This window comes from Danio rerio, chromosome 2, assembly GCF_052040795.2.
Source record: "Danio rerio strain M-AB ecotype USA chromosome 2, GRCz13ab, whole genome shotgun sequence".
NCBI lineage: Eukaryota > Metazoa > Chordata > Actinopteri > Cypriniformes > Danionidae > Danio > Danio rerio.
The window spans coordinates 58,530,001-58,547,347 of NC_141022.1; the positions used below are offsets into that span (position 1 = coordinate 58,530,001).

Below are 17,347 nucleotides of genomic sequence, written 5' to 3' on the forward strand. Positions count from 1 at the left end.
TATATACTCAAGTAAAAGTATAAGTTACTATACTCTATACTCAAGTAAAAGTACAAGTTACTATACTGTATACTCAAGTAAAAGTACAAGTTACTATACTCTATACTCAAGTAAAAGTACAAGTTACTATACTCTATACTCAAGTAAAAGTACAAGTTACTAAACACTATACTCAACTAAAAGTACAAGTTACTATACTCTATACTCAACTAAAAGTACAAGTTACTATACTCTATACTTAAAAAAAGTACAAGTTACTATACTCTATACTCAAGAAAAAGTACAAGTTACTATACTCTATACTTAAAAAAAGTACAAGTTACTATACTATATACTCAAGAAAAAGTACAAGTTACTATACTATATACTCAAGTAAAAGTACAAGTTACTATACTCTATACTCAAGTAAAAGTACAAGTTACTATACTCTATACTCAAGTAAAAGTACAAGTTACTATACTATATACTCAAGTAAAAGTACAAGTTACTATACTCTATACTCAAGTAAAAGTACAAGTTACTATACTCTATACTCAACTAAAAGTACAAGTTACTATACTCTATACTTAAAAAAAGTACAAGTTACTATACTATATACTCAAGAAAAAGTACAAGTTACTATACTATATACTCAAGTAAAAGTACAAGTTACTATACTCTATACTCAAGTAAAAGTACAAGTTACTATACTATATACTCAAGTAAAAGTACAAGTTACTATACTCTATACTCAAGTAAAAGTTCAAGTTACTATACTCTATACTCAAGTAAAAGTACAAGTTACTATACTCTATACTTAAGTAAAAGTACAAGTTACTATACTCTATACTTAAAAAAGTACAAGTTACTATACTCTATACTCAAGAAAAAGTACAAGTTACTATACTATATACTCAAGTAAAAGTATAAGTTACTATACTCTATACTCAAGTAAAAGTACAAGTTACTATACTCTATACTCAAGAAAAAGTACAAGTTACTATACTATATACTCAAGAAAAAGTACAAGTTACTATACTATATACTCAAGTAAAAGTACAAGTTACTATACTCTATACTCAACTAAAAGTACAAGTTACTATACTCTATACTCAAGTAAAAATACAAGTTACTAAACACTATACTCAAGTAAAAGTACAAGTTACTAAACACTATACTCAAGTAAAAGTACAAGTTACTATACACTATACTTAAGTAAAAGTACAAGTTGCTATACTCTATACTCAAGTAAAAGTACAAGTTACTAAACACTATACTTAACTAAAAGTACAAGTTACTATACTCTATACTCAACTAAAAGTACAAGTTACTATACTCTATACTCAAGTAAAAATACAAGTTACTAAACACTATACTCAACTAAAAGTACAAGTTACTATATTCTATACTTAAAAAAAGTACAAGTTACTATACTCTATACTCAAGAAAAAGTACAAGTTACTATACTATATACTCAAGTAAAAGTACAAGTCACTATACTCTATACTCAAGTAAAAGTACAAGTTACTATACTCTATACTCAAGAAAAAGTACAAGTTACTATACTCTATACTCAAGTAAAAATACAAGTTACTAAACACTATACTCAAGTAAAAGTACAAGTTACTATACACTATACTCAAGTAAAAGTACAAGTTACTATACTCTATACTCAAGTAAAAGTACAAGTTACTATACTCTACACTCAAGTAAAAGTAGAAGTTACTATACTCTATACTCAAGTAAAAGTACAAGTTACTATACTCTACACTCAAGTAAAAGTTCAAGTTACTATACTCTACACTCAAGTAAAAGTACAAGTTACTATACTCTATACTCAAGTAAAAGTACAAGTTACTATACTCTATACTCAAGTAAAAGTTCAAGTTACTATACTCTACACTCAAATATAAGTACAAGTTACTATACTCTATACTCAAGTAAAAGTACAAGTTACTATACTCTATACTCAAGTAAAAGTACAAGTTACTAAACACTATACTCAACTAAAAGTACAAGTTACTATACTCTATACTCAAGTAAAAGTACAAGTTACTAAACACTATACTCAACTAAAAGTACAAGTTACTATACTCTATACTCAACTAAAAGTACAAGTTACTATACTCTATACTCAAGTAAAAATACAAGTTACTAAACACTATACTCAACTAAAAGTACAAGTTACTATACTCTATACTTAAAAAAGTACAAGTTACTATACTATATACTCAAGCAAAAGTACAAGTTACTATTCTCTATACTCAAGTAAAAGTACAAGTTACTATACTCTATACTCAAGAAAAAGTACAAGTTACTATACTATATACTCAAGTAAAAGTACAAGTTACTATACTCTATACTCAAGTAAAAGTTCAAGTTACTATACTCTATACTCAAGTAAAAGTACAAGTTACTAAACACTATACTCAAGTAAAAGTACAAGTTACTAAACACTATACTCAACTAAAAGTACAAGTTACTATACTCTATACCCAACTAAAAGTACAAGTTACTATACTCTATACTCAAGTAAAAATACAAGTTACTAAACACTATACTCAACTAAAAGTACAAGTTACTATACTCTATACTCAAGTAAAAGTACAAGTTACTAAACACTATACTCAACTAAAAGTACAAGTTACTATACTCTATACTCAACTAAAAGTACAAGTTACTATACTCTATACTCAAGTAAAAATACAAGTTACTAAACACTATACTCAACTAAAAGTACAAGTTACTATACTCTATACTTAAAAAAAAGTACAAGTTACTATACTATATACTCAAGTAAAAGTACAAGTTACTATACTCTATACTCAAGTAAAAGTACAAGTTACTATACTCTATACTCAAGAAAAAGTACAAGTTACTATACTATATACTCAAGTAAAAGTACAAGTTACTATACTCTATACTCAAGTAAAAGTTCAAGTTACTATACTCTATACTCAAGTAAAAGTACAAGTTACTAAACACTATACTCAAGTAAAAGTACAAGTTACTATACTCTATACTTAAGTAAAAGTACAAGTTACTATACTCTAGACTCAAGTAAAAGTACAAGTTACTATACACTATACACAAGTAAAAGTACAAGTTACTATACACTATACTTAAGTAAAAGTACAAGTTACTATACACTATTCTCAAGTAAAAGTACAAGTTACTATACACTATACTCAAGTAAAAGTACAAGTTACTATACTCTATACTCAAGTAAAAGTACAAGTTACTATACTCTACACTCAAGTAAAAGTAGAAGTTACTATACTCTATACTCAAGTAAAAGTACAAGTTACTATACTCTACACTCAAGTAAAAGTTCAAGTTACTATACTCTACACTCAAGTAAAAGTACAAGTTACTATACTCTATACTCAAGTAAAAGTACAAGTTACTATACTCTACACTCAAGTAAAAGTACAAGTTTCTATACTCTACACTCAAGTAAAAGTACAAGTTACTATACTCTATACTCAAGTAAAAGTACAAGTTACTATACTCTACACTCAAGTAAAAGTACAAGTTTCTATACTCTATACTCAAGTAAAAGTACAAGTTTCTATACTCTATACTCAAGTAAAAGTACAAGTTACTATACTCTATACTCAAGTAAAAGTTCAAGTTACTATACTCTACTCAAAAAGTTACTATACTTTATACTCAAGTAAAAGTAGAAGTACTTGAGGAAATATTTACTCATATAAAGGTAACAATCTTACTCGAGTAAGAGTAAAAAGATAGAGATAGAAGATCAGAAAGATAGAAGATCAGATAAAACACTCAAGTTATCAGTTACTTTCATTATTATTTATATTGAGTAAAGTCTTTAAATGCACTAAAAAGTACAAGTTACTCTATACTCAGGTAAAAGTACAAGTACTTGAGAAAAATGTAACTCAAGTAAAAGTAACAATTGTAAATTACTCAAGTAGGAGTAAAAAAGTAACCAATGAAAAATTACTCAAATAACTAATTACTAGTTACTTTCATTATCTTATTATTATCTTTATTATCGAGTAAAAGTACACATCTTTAAATCTACTCAAAGTACAAGTTACTATACTCACGTAAAAGTACAAGTACTTGAGGAACATTTGCTCATGTAAAGGTAACAATTTTAAAAGTTACTTGAGTAGGGGTAAAAAAGTAGCCGATGGAAAAAATTACTCAAGTTACTAGATACTAGTTACTTTTGTTGTCATTTATATTGAGTAAGAGTTAAAGTGCACATCTTAAAATGTACTCAAAAAGTACAAGATACTATACTCTATACTAGGGGTGTCCAAACTTGGTCCTGGAGGGCCGGTGTCCTGAAGAGTTTAGCTCCAACCCTAATCAAACACACCTGAACAAGCTAATCAAGCGCTTAGTATATATACTAGCAACTTCGTGGCAGGTGTGTTGGAGTGAGGTGAAGCTAAACTTAGCAGGACACTGGCCCTCCAGGACCAAGTTTGGACACCCTTGCTCTGTACTCAAGTAAAAATACAAGCACTTGAGGAAAGTTTTACTCAAGTGAAAGTAACAATCTTGAAAGGTACTCAAGTAAAAGGTAAAAAAGTATCCGATGAAAAAAAATTCTCAAGTTACTAGTTGTTTTATTATATATATTATTATATAGAGTAAAATCCTTTAATGTATTTAAAAAGTAGAATTCATTCTATAATCAAGTAAAAACTGCTTGAGGAAACATTTACTGAAGTAAAGCCCTGCTCACACTGTGACATTTCAGCAAAGATTTTGGCATCTGAGACAAATTTGGGAAATCCTAAAAGATTCCTGAAATCCTAAAATCTGTGGTCTTTGATCCTGGGTTTGACATGTTCACAGACAGCCGCATAGTACCTGTTTCGTTCAGATTTTCCCTTCGATGAATTTCTGGCAGTGCCAGTAAATTTCATACACTTTCCTGCAGTGTGAAAACAGCTACGATAAGCATCAATCCAAGAACCAATAGGATCCATTCGATAATTCATATGGCCGCGGGGAAATGTCAAAACAATTTTTTTTCTTCTTGGTTTCATTATTGAGACACGCTTTGTGCAATAGCCGCTACAAACTGTTTACGTTCACTGTGAGGAATCATTTTAGAATGAAAGTGAAAAGTGTCGGGTGAAAGTGTCGTTTTTGTTCATGTAGTCTGACATGCTACAATCGTTCAGGGGTGCGCTTCCCAAAACCATCGTTAGCCAACTAAGGTTGCAAGTTTCGTCGTTACAAACATAGTTTGTTGATTTGTCGTTTCCCAAATCCATCGCTCCAACGAACAATCGCAAACTGCGTCGCAAACTTGAGCACTCACAACTACACCTCTTGAACGGTAGCTTGAAACATAGTTCCTGGATGTGTTCTATTCCCACGTATCCCCCCTATGCCCTATTCATTTAGAACATTCTAACATTCAAAGTTGGAATTATTAAAAATAAAAAAAGCATTAAGGTCATCTCTCTTAGGTGTAATTTGCTTTCAAACTATTTTTACAGTTCAGCTTTAGATATCTTCATGTTTGCAATTGCATTCCCTTCGCAGTGCACTTTGAAAACATTGATGTCATTTTGAACACAGCCTCAGGGCAAAAGCTATAGGTGACCTATTATTTAAAAGCGGAATTTATGTTATGTCTCCAAAGCTTGTGAAAACAAAAAGCATACGTTAATTCTTTTAATTTATAGTTGGTTATTTATTAAGTATCTGTACAGAATATGACATGGGCCTGCTGGTTGGAACTTTCTGCAGTGGTTTAGATGTGTCAAATTGTAAAAGTAGACTTAAAAAAAAACAATTTCCTACTTAATAATAATAATAATAATAATAATAATAATTATTATTATTATTATTAAGTAGGAAATTGTTTATTTATTTAGTTTATTAATTATTTATTTATTTGTTTATTTATTAAGTAGGAAATTATTTATTTATTTTAATCATCATCAATATTATTATTAAAGTATGATTTTTTTATTTCTAATACATAATAAATATTACATTTCATGTTATAATAAATAGCCTTATTATTTATTTATTTATATGATTTATATGATATTAGAATAGATGTTAGCTTTTGTAAGTGATATGTTTTAGTAGAGAATGTAATGTTCAACTTCTCAATAATATTAGTAAAGCAAACATAAGCCTTATAAACCATTTACATATATTTCAATTAATATGGAAAGTGAGTGCAGGTTTATACCAAATCTAATATTGGATTTTATTTTAAATGCGTGTGAAACAATAAACTTTGCACAAAAAAACTTATGGGTACTTCTTCTCTTAAAGAAGTAGCTACTCCACCCAGTTTAGAGCATCATTATGGGCGTTTTACGTTATAACTAACGTGGTTTAAACGATGAATCTGCGACAAAGAAACTATGCGTTTTGGGAAACACTTGTTACTACATCGTTCTTTTCCCAAACAATACATCGTATGATAGTTCAGCCGCGAGTTACGTCATTGTTTGGGAAACGCACCCCAGGATTACAAAAAATCTCACAGGGTGAGCCGGCCTTTAGAGTAAAAAGTATCAGATAAAAAAATATTTAAAAAACTAGTTACTTTTATTATTATTAATATTGAGTAAGAGTACAACATCTTTAAATGTACTCAAAAATACAAGTTACAATACTCTATACTCAAGTAAATGTAATGAAGTAAATGTAGTTCGTTACCAGCCACCTCTGGCCACACTCTTACTGTGTAGATATTGCAGTACACTTTACCTTATTGAAAACACACACTCTATTTTAGCTCAGTAATAGTTTCACGCTTCAATTTTATGTCAGATGAGCTCCATTACACAGGAATATCCTCGCCGCCAAGTAATAAGAATTCAAATCGCATAGTTTTGAATGAAGGCCGATAAAGTTTAATTACTTTCTGCAGGCAGATGTTTAAATTCATCCCCTGTTCAATGACGGACTCTTCAGGGTTTCAGTTTTCAGGGGATTTAAAGAGACTTGCTGTCTAGAAAAGGTCAGAGAGTTTTCGCTGGATGAAGACGTGTTTTGATTTTTCTAGAGCAGCACGCCAACATAATGCAACTTTACATGCTACAAGAACTCAGGGGCTTTTATGTAAATTATATTTGGCACTGTGCCCTTTAATAAGTATATATATATATATATATATATATATATATATATATATATATATATATATATATATATATATATATATATATATATATATATATATAATTAGAATTATTAGCCCTCTGAGTGATTAGACCCCCTGTTTATTTTTTTTCCCCAATTTCTGTTTAACGAAGAGCAGATTTTTTCCATACATTTATAAACATAATAGTTTTAATAACTCATTTCTAATTACTGATTTATTTTATCTTTGGCATGATGACAGTAAAATATTTGACAATTTTTTTTTTCAAGACACTTCTATACAGCTTAAAGTGACATTTAAAGGCTTAACTAGGTTAATTAAGTAAACTAGGCAGGTTAGGGTAATTAGGCAAGTTATTCTGTAACAGTGGTCTGTTCTGTAGACTATTGATAAAAAATATAGCTTAAAGGGGCTAATAATTATGTCTCTAAAATTATGTTTAAGAATTAAAAACAGTTTTTTATAGCTGAAATTAAAAAAAGCTGTTCTCCAGAAGAAAATATATTATCAGACATACTGTGAATATTTTCTTGCTCTGTTACACATCATTTGGGAAATATTTAAAAAAGAAAAGAAAATTCTAAAGGGGGCTAATAATTCTGACTTTAAATGTGTATGTATGTATATATATATATATATATATATATATATATATATATATATATATATATATATATATATATATATATATATATATATATATATGTGTGTGTGTGTGTGTGTGTGTGTGTGCTCAATTAGGTTTCAGTCAGGGCTCTGGCTGGGCCAATTATATATGCTCATTTGGGTTTAAGTCAGGGCTCTGGATGGGCCATATATACTTTTTTATTTATTTATTTCTTTTTTTATCGTTCAATACAGTAAATTGAGAAAAACTAAAATATACAGTATGGTAACATTAAAAACAAGTTAACTATATTAGTAAGTCTCTGATTCAATACTTTAGTTTTAATAATTTTAAGACTGTATCATGAGAAATTATAGCAAATCTTTAGATTCAAATTAGCTTAGTAGTGGTTATAGGAGAAGAAAAGTGCACTGAAATGTGTTAGGAAATATAGCCATTAAAGTATTTTCTCTGTAGACCTCAGAGGCATTTTATTTCAGCTCATCAATATTCTTCAATGGAAGTTAATAGTGCTTTTTACAATAACTATTGTTTCAAAGTAGCTTTACAAAAGGTGTTCATTAGTGCAATACGATCAAATTTGGAAAAGTAAGGGTTATTAAGTTACCATAACTTTATTAGTTACAAAGTAACTGCTAACTAATAGCTTTTAACAGTTAAAGTTATTATATACTATATAAACATAGTTCACCTGCAGTTATAGGTGATGTCCATACATGTTTAGTGAAGTGTATTTGTGTAAATATCTACTATATGTTTTTTTGTGCTCAGTGCTGTGTTAAATGGTCTGAAAATATACCAATTTAGATGCATTTTCTTTATTGTTTTGTTATGTTTCAGAGATCTGTCTGCTGACTCGAGGTCGGCGAACAGCAAGTGTACGGGCTGAGACCTACTGTCGCCTGTATTCGCTCTCAGTGGACAACTTTAATGAGGTTTTGGAGGAATATCCCATGATGAGGAGAGCCTTCGAGACCGTGGCAATTGACCGACTCGACCGCTTGGGTAAGAGAAACAACGTACACCTTCTGAATATTTACAGGCCTTAAAGGATTATTCAGGGTTAAAGAGAGCTTAGGCTTTACGCACAGCTTGTCCATTACTGCGAGAGCTGATATGTTGACTTATTGATGATGTCCAGCTTGTGGGAGAGGATACTGGAAAAAGCAATGCATATGCAATAATGTAAATGTAAATTTGATGTTGGCTTTAGCCACATTAAAAAAATACTATAGTAACTTTTATTTTAATACTAGTGTTTTTAGTATAGTAAAGTTTTTTATACTGTATATATTATATAATTCACAACACTCTGTTAATGAATGATATGGCATTCTTCAGTATTAATTAGCTAAGTGATAGACTAATAAATAATGTGGTATTCTGTAGTTTTACTACAGCAAACTGTAGTGTATTGTAGGGTAATATACACTACCTGACAGAAGTCTTGTCGTCAATCCCAGTTGTAAGAGAAACAAATAATAACTTGACTTCTAGTTAATCTGTTGAACTGCATCCCAATCTTCACAAATACTGAGGAAGATATTAGAACCTGCATGGACCCAAGATTCTCACAGAAATCAGTCAAGTTTGGTGAAGGAAAAATTATGGTTTGGGGTTACATTCAGTATGGGGGTGTGCGAGAGATCTGCAGGGTGGATGGCAACATCAACAGCCTGAGGTATCAAGACATTTGTGCTGCCCATTACATTACAAACCACAGGAGAGGGACAATTCTTCAGTAGGATAGCGCTCCTTCTCATACTTCAGCCTCCACATCAAAGCTCCTGAAAGCAAAGAAGGTAAAGGTGCTCCAGGATTGGCCAGCCCAGTCACCAGACATGAACATTATTGAGCATGACTGGGCTAAGACGAAGGAGGAGGCATTGAAGATAAACACAAAGAGTCTTGATGAGCTCTGGGAGTTCTGCAGGAACTCTTTCTTTGCCATTCCAGATGACTTTATTAATCAGTGATTTGAGTCATGTCAGAGATGTATGAATGCAGTCCTCCAAGCTCATGATGGAGTCAGACACAATATTCATTCTGTCTCCACTGCAGCAGGACTTTATATTCTATACTGGACATCATTTCTGTTCAGTGACGAGACTTTTGTCTACGCAAAGTCAGACCTTACTGTCCTAATGAAATCATTAAAAATCAAGACATAATCATATTTTATTGTGGTAAAATAAGCGTCATCTAGAGGCCTTTGCCTTTCATATAAGCCACTTCTGATACCAAATGATCAACTAGAAGTCAAGTTAATATTTGTTGTTACTAATACTTGGATAGGCGACAAGACTTTGTGAGGTAGTGTTCACTGGAGTTGTAGAGAACTACAGTATCTTGTCCTTTTTGTTTGTATTAGTTAGCTAAAATTACCACATAATACTTGTTCAAGTACTTTACTAGAATATACATGGTTCAAAATCATTTTTTATAGTGTTACTGGAATTTACTATATTATATATTACTATTTATATTATATTTTACTATATTACTATATTTTTCCATGTATATAAACAAACCATTTATATCTTGTCTGTGAAATTATTTTAAAGAGCCCATATTATACATGAAATAGAGTCATATCTTGGTTGTAAGGGTCTCCAACAACAGTTTAATATGCATGCAAGGTCAAAAAACACTTTCATGGTCTTATAATCTGCATTTATTTTTACCTAATTATCCCAGCGACTCCCGTATGAATCTGAAATACAGACTATGGACTTGAAAATTCAGACGACTAACTATTTTATTGAGCAAAAACTCCAAAAACAGTTGAGGAGATCTCCTAGCTTCTCACTCTGCTCTTTTCACAGACACACACACATATTGCATACACACACACACACACACACACACACACACACACACACACACACACACACACACACACACACCTCCGGACGACAGCGCGCGCACACGCACACACAGACACACACACTTCTCCTCGTCCACGGAGCTCCGTTAACAAAGCAGCACGCGGCGCGTTTTTAACGTGACTTTGCACGCGATAAGAGAATATAGCCAGTTAACCTGATACAGTACACGTGGTTACAAGTAACAAATCACAACTAAATACATTTGCAAGCTAGAGTCAACGAGGCAACTTTAATCGCACGTACTTACACTTGAGAAATGGAGGAAGAAAAATCCATCCTGACGTCCATCAGTAAGTTACTCTTTACTGATCCTTCCTTTAACAAACGCTGATGAAGTATTCTTTGTAGCATGTAGTTTCCAGAAGTTTCCAGTAGTTTCCAACTGCTTGGCTATAATGCTGAGGTTTCATCTTTGGGTAGAGACTCAATATATCCATCTGCAGTGTGACTTCAATCGACCGGCATGTTTGTGTGTGTGTGTGTGTGTGTCTGGGTTTCTGCGTCAGAGGGCGGGACCTCAGGTTTGAAATCTCCCGGGTTTGCGCGTGCACGTGAATAACTTGGTTTCGTTCGTACGTCATGGCGAAACACCTAATGACTCGGTATCAAGGCGACTCGTTTGAAGCACTATGAGTCGACTCTTTTATAGAGGAATCAACAGTTTTAAACACTGTACACTAACAGATTTAAGCCTTATCTGGATACTTCACTTCACTTAGAGCTGTGTTACACACTACATGGAGGGGAATTTTCAAAAACCCATAATATGGGCTCTTTAAAAATTAAAGTAATACAAGGTGTGCATTTAAAGACTTCATTAGTTCATAAATTTCATAAAGTTATGATGAAGTTTGCATGCATTTTAATGCATTTTCATTAGTAACGTGCTTAGCATGTGCTTTTTTAGTATGCTAGTCGACACATCAAAATAAGTGTTCTTCTATTAAACATTAAAACAATGATTTCAAATAGGCGACACAGTGGTTAGCACTGTCACCTCACAGCAAGAAGGTCGTTGGTTCAAGTCCTGGCTTGACCAGTTGGCATTTCTGTGTGGAGTTTGCATGTTCTCCCCGTGTTGGTGTGGGTTTCCTCCGGGTGCTCCGGTTTCCCCCACAGTCCAAACACATGCGGTACAGGTGAATTGGGTAGACTAAATTGTCCCTAGTGTATGTGTGTGAGTGAATGTGTATGGATGTCTCCCAGAGATGGGTTGTAGCTGGAAGGGCATCAGCTGCGTAAAAACGTGCTGAACAAGTTGGCGGTTCATTCCGCTGTGGCGACCCCGGATTAATAAAGGGACTAGCCGACAAGAAAATGAATGAATGAATGTTTTAAATTGAATTGCCTCTTGTTAAAGTTATGAAATAGTTTGATAACAAGCAGGAAATGTTCATGGGCCTATGACATGACCACATTGAAATGGTCTATAGGTCCAAAGTTGGCTCAGAATGCAAAAAATAGTGTCGATATTTATTATGAGGAATAAAAGTGTACTTAAATGTGTTAGAAATATAGTCATTAAAGGGTTTCTCTGTACACTTCAGGGGAATTTTATTTCAGCTCATTAATGTTATCTATTATATATGTTTTTGTTGTTTAATGGAAACTTTAAAGAACACAATGTACATTCAAAACGTTGCAGTGCATTACTTTTTTCAGCAGACACATTGCTTAGCGCTCAATAAACACTACGCACAGTCCTTTTGTGCATAATAACAGGAAAATTGCTCTCAGCGGGTGATTTAGAAACTTGACAGTGTTTGAAGTTCACTGCAATAAATGTGCTTTTAAAGGCTATGAATTGATTAGGAAGGCAGGTCTTTAATGACTGTGGTGGCGGTGCTTTAACAGGGACAAATATAAAGACTTCTCATAAACGCTTATTGTTTTGTTTACGGTCTTACAGCTGTTGCATTATGTGGGGGATTATGAGAAGATATGCCTCATTATACATGTTTCAAATTGTTAGAGTTAATAATGTGCAATCTCATATGAGAAAAAGTTGTGATGTATGGAAAGCACAAATAAAAAAGAAAGGAGTGATTTCTAAATAATCTTTGACATTTATTTTATTACAGACAATACAACAAACATAATTTATGGTGTTCCTTATGACTATTATGGTGGCTTGAGAAAGCCACTGTTATCCTACATAAACGCAATATTCTTCCTCTTCTGAGACTAATTTCTATTTGCATCTCCTCCTAGACCGTTCATACTACAACCACCAAACTAACAGCAAACCTCCAAACTGCTCTCACTCGGGTTGCTATATCTTTTCCAACTGATCCGACTTACGGTTTTCCCAAAACTTGACCCAGAAAATTCGGAAAATTCCCATTGACTTAACATTGGACCAAACTTTGTGACCTCAAAACTTTGCACCAGACTGTCGAACAGGCTTAAGTTTGGGCTCATTTAACTCAGACTACCAATCTGCCAAACACTGATGACCTTTCAACTTACTAGCCACACTCTAGCAACCCCTTACGGCACCTTAGCAACTGTCTCATAGACTTCCATTGTAAAAAAAACTTCCATTGACTTTACATTGGGCACACTAACAACATACCAGTCTGTACTAGCAATATAATAATCCATACTATAAACATACTAACGACATACCAATCTATACAAAAAACATACTGACAATCATTCTAGCAATATACTAATCCATACTAGAAACATACTAATCTACACTAGAAACATTAAAACATACTAATCATGCTAGCAATATGTTAATTTATACTAAATTCATGCTAACAATATGCTAGTTTATATTAGAAACATGCTAGCAACATTCTAAGTCATTTTTAATTTATGCTAACAATATGTTTTTATACAAGAAACATGCTAGCAACATGCAAATTCAAACTAGAACTATGCTAATAACGTGCTAATTTATGATAGAAATATGCTAGCATAATGCAAATCCATAGTAGAAACAAGCTAATTTATGTTAGCAACTGCATAGCAACACCTTAACAACTGCTTAGAAACTGAATAGCGACGCCTTAGCAACCACCTATCAACCACTCAGAACATCCTAGCAAACCTTTACAACTACCTAGCAACACCGTAGAAGCTACTCAGAACACCCTAGCAACCACCTAGCAACACCTTAGCAACCACCAAGCAACACCTTAGCAACCACTCAGAACACCCTAGTAACCGCCTAGTATCACCTTAGCAACCGTTTAACAACACCTTAGCTACTACCTAGCAACACCTTAACAACTAGCTAGCAACACCATGGCAACTGCCTAGTAACACCTTAGCAACCGTCTAACAACACCTTAACTACTACCTAGCAACACCATAGCAACCGCCTACAAAACCTTAGCAACCACCTAGTAATGCCTTAGCAACCACCTAGAACACCAAGGAAACCATCTAGCAATGCCTTAGCAACCACCTAGCAATGACCTAGAACACATTAGCAACCACTTAGCAACAATTCATGACACCTTAATAACAACCTAGCAACACCTTAGCAACCGTCTAACACCTTAGCTACTACCTAGTAACACCTTAGCAACCGCCTAGCAACACTATAGCAACTGCCTAACAACACCTCAGCAACAGCCTAGCAACACCTTAGCAAATGCTCGGCAACACCATAGCAACTGCCTAGTAACACCTTAGCAACCATCTAGCAACACCTCAGCAACTGCCTAGAACACCTAGGCAACCACCTAGCAATGCCTTAGCAACCACCTAGCAATGCCCTAGAACACCCTAGCAACCACTTAGCAACAATTCAAAACACCTTAATAATAACCTAGCAACACCTTTGCAACCACCTAACAACATGTTAGCTGCTACCTAGCGACATCTCATCTTTGAACCTTACTGTAAATCAATAGGACGAAAAAATATACTTACAAAAACTCCCAATGATTTTATTCTTTTGTTACAGGAAAAAAGAATTCCATCCTAATGAACAAAGTGCAGCATGACCTAAACTCCGGCATCCTGAACAACCGCGAGAATGAGATGATCCAGGAGATCGTAAAGTACGACCGTGAGATGGTGAAGCTGATTGACCTGCAGCGGCCACGGGCCATGTCCATGACACCCTCCATCCCGTGTGGAATGTTTGCACCGCCTGGCCAATCACAGGGCAGCTCTGCCATTGCCACTCTACAGCAGGCGGTCGCCATGAGCTTCTGTCCTCAGTTCGGAGGCCCAATGGTAGGTCCAAGCATGCAGTCCTTGCAGTCGCCCAGGATGGTCCGACGCTTCCAGGTGGTGCAGAATCTTGCCAGCCCGATAGCAATTTCTCCCCAACAGTCTCTCCCAATAGCCTCTGCTATAGCCAGTCCACCTGTGCAAAGTCCTCTTGCGGCAGCAGGCGCAGTAGGTGGACGGACTTTTATGTATGGGAGTGGTCCAATGGGTGCACGCTCAGGATCTCAGTTGTCTCTCATCCAGCAGCACGTTCCTAGTCCAACGCGACCTACCCCGATTAAGAGCACCCAACCGTTGCACCAAACAGGCAGCCTGACGCAGGATGCCAGAGCTTTATCGGCTTCACAACCCAGCCTCCCACAGGATGGCGCTCCACCCGTCGTGCCCAGCCCACCACCGTCAACCCGTGTTTCCTCAACGTCGATTGGCCCACCACAAGCAGCCCATCCTGCAGTTCCAGGACCGTCCGGTGTCCGGAGCGTAGTTCTTCAGAGAATGGTTCTGCCACACCCAGCGCCCGCAGCCGCGGTTGGGAATTACCCGTCCACACCTCCTCCTCCTCCTGCTCCTACAGGCACTACACCTGCTGTAGCAGGACCGGACTTGGTTATACGCAAGAAAGATTCAATAGTCAGCCTTCCCGAGACGGACTTCACAGCCAGATCCCGGCTTTCGTCCAACCTCTGACGAGAACTCTGAGACTCTTTGCAAAACTTTTTGTGAGTCACAGTTTGCTTTTGTTTTTTTTAGCTCGTAGGGTGGCTTTTCATAGGAACCAAAGGGAGGAAGATCAGATAAACTTAAGGTGCAGTCACATTTACTGTAGCTCAGTGAGATTTCACAGGTGAGATTAAGTCCTTCTGAAAGAAATCTGTGTGAATTAGGATGCTGGGTGAGGTAAAAAAAACAAAAATGTGTTAAGTAGATGGTGCTCACTTTCAAGTTCAGTGACTATTGGAAATGTGATTGACTTTAAAGTAAGGTCTGCGTGAGCCTTTTTCATTTCTACACTCTTGACCAGGGAGAATGGAGTGTGAAATTTCATTAAACTATGGCTAATGTGTCTGCATCTTTACCGAAGCTTGATTTAACAGACACTATGCTTGATGTACTCATGAAAGATCTTCATGAGACAGACTTGACATTGTGGGTAACTACTAATGAAGTCTCTGCTAAACTTTTAGTGAGTCACAGTATTGTTTTTTCGTTCGTAGGGTGGCTTTTCATATAGGAACCAAAGGGAGGAAGATCAGACTGACTTGCATGGGCAGTCACATTTACCATTGCTTTGAATATTTGCTGGTGAAATCGAGTCCTTCTGAAAGAAATCTGTATGAAATGGGATTTCGGGTGCGGTCAAAAAGGATGTTTGTAGATGACTTAGGAATTTTCTTGATTTGAAAGTGAGGTCTGTGCGAGTTTCATCATTTCATCTCTATGCTGTAGACAATTAAGAATGGACTGCGAAATTTCACGGCGATCTATGTGAGAGCTTTGCGAGACACACTTCATAGTCAGATTGGGATTCATGTCAAGGTTCAGTTCTCTGAGATTCTTTACAAACGTTTTTGTGGGTCACAGACTGCTGTTGTTTGGGTACATAGGGTTGTTTGTCATTGGAACCAAAGTAAGGCACTTAAGGTGCAGTCAGATTCACAATCGCTCAGTGAAATTTTGTAATTGAGTGATTGCAAAAGAAATCAAAATGATCGCTTGCTTGAATTTGCCACACCTAATGATAGATATTTGCTTGATTTGAAAGTGTGTTATGTGCTGTTCTCTCTACGCTGTTGACAAGACAAAATTTCTCCACACTTTTACCACTAAAAGTTTTAACATCCTACAGGCACTATGCTTGACATAGTTATACTGAGCTTGATTTTACAAAAGAAGAATGGTCATGACGCAGAATTCATAGCCAGATTGTGGCATTAGTCCAGCCTTTAACAAATTTTAAAGACTTGTTGCAACCCAGCAGGCACAGGATGTCAACATGACGTCAGATTGTCGTTGCACCCTAACCTTGTGGTATGTTGCATTTTGGGTGGATATGAAAATTGGGTTGACGTCAGAACATTGGATTTTGGTCACTTTTACCAACGCAACCAAATATCAACACCTAAAGATGTTACAGCTTGGTGTTGTGTGGACTTTACCACTATGACGTCTATCAGACGAACTTTGGTTGCCATACCTGATGAATAAATTTCAATATTTGACGTCGATATGACGTTGGGTTATGATGATGGCTTGACCTTGGATTTTGGTCACTTTCCAACACATAAAATGAACCAAATATCAACGTCATCAAAATAATGTTGTCCATAGATGCTGGCTAGACATTGAATTTTGGTTACCCAACATCATGACCTAAATCTAACTTAAGACTTCTTATGACATTACACAACCCAATACTTTTCGCAGTTTGTTCTTTCTGTGCATGTTGGGTGGTTTTACATTGGAACCAATGGTAGAGATATCTGACAGATATAAGGGTCATTGCTTTGTAAAATTTTTGGGTAAAACTGAGTC

The 17,347-nt window shown here is 34.9% G+C and overlaps 1 protein-coding gene across 2 annotated transcripts in view; it reads left to right on the plus strand.

Moving 5' to 3' along the window:
* The window catches only part of LOC101885373 (potassium/sodium hyperpolarization-activated cyclic nucleotide-gated channel 2), a 169,599-nt gene that overhangs the window by 138,942 nt on the left and 13,310 nt on the right, over window positions 1-17,347 (plus strand). Inside the window, exons 7-8 of one of the 2 annotated variants that reach the window (XM_087241430.1) lie at window positions 8,574-8,738; window positions 14,544-15,534. In XM_087241430.1, the coding sequence (XP_087097556.1) occupies window positions 8,574-8,738; window positions 14,544-15,502 (1,124 nt within the window). In that variant the 3' untranslated portion in view covers window positions 15,503-15,534. Of the gene's footprint in view, window positions 1-8,573; window positions 8,739-14,543; window positions 17,151-17,347 lie in introns of those variants that run through there. The other variant, XM_087241429.1, reaches the window with a different exon arrangement.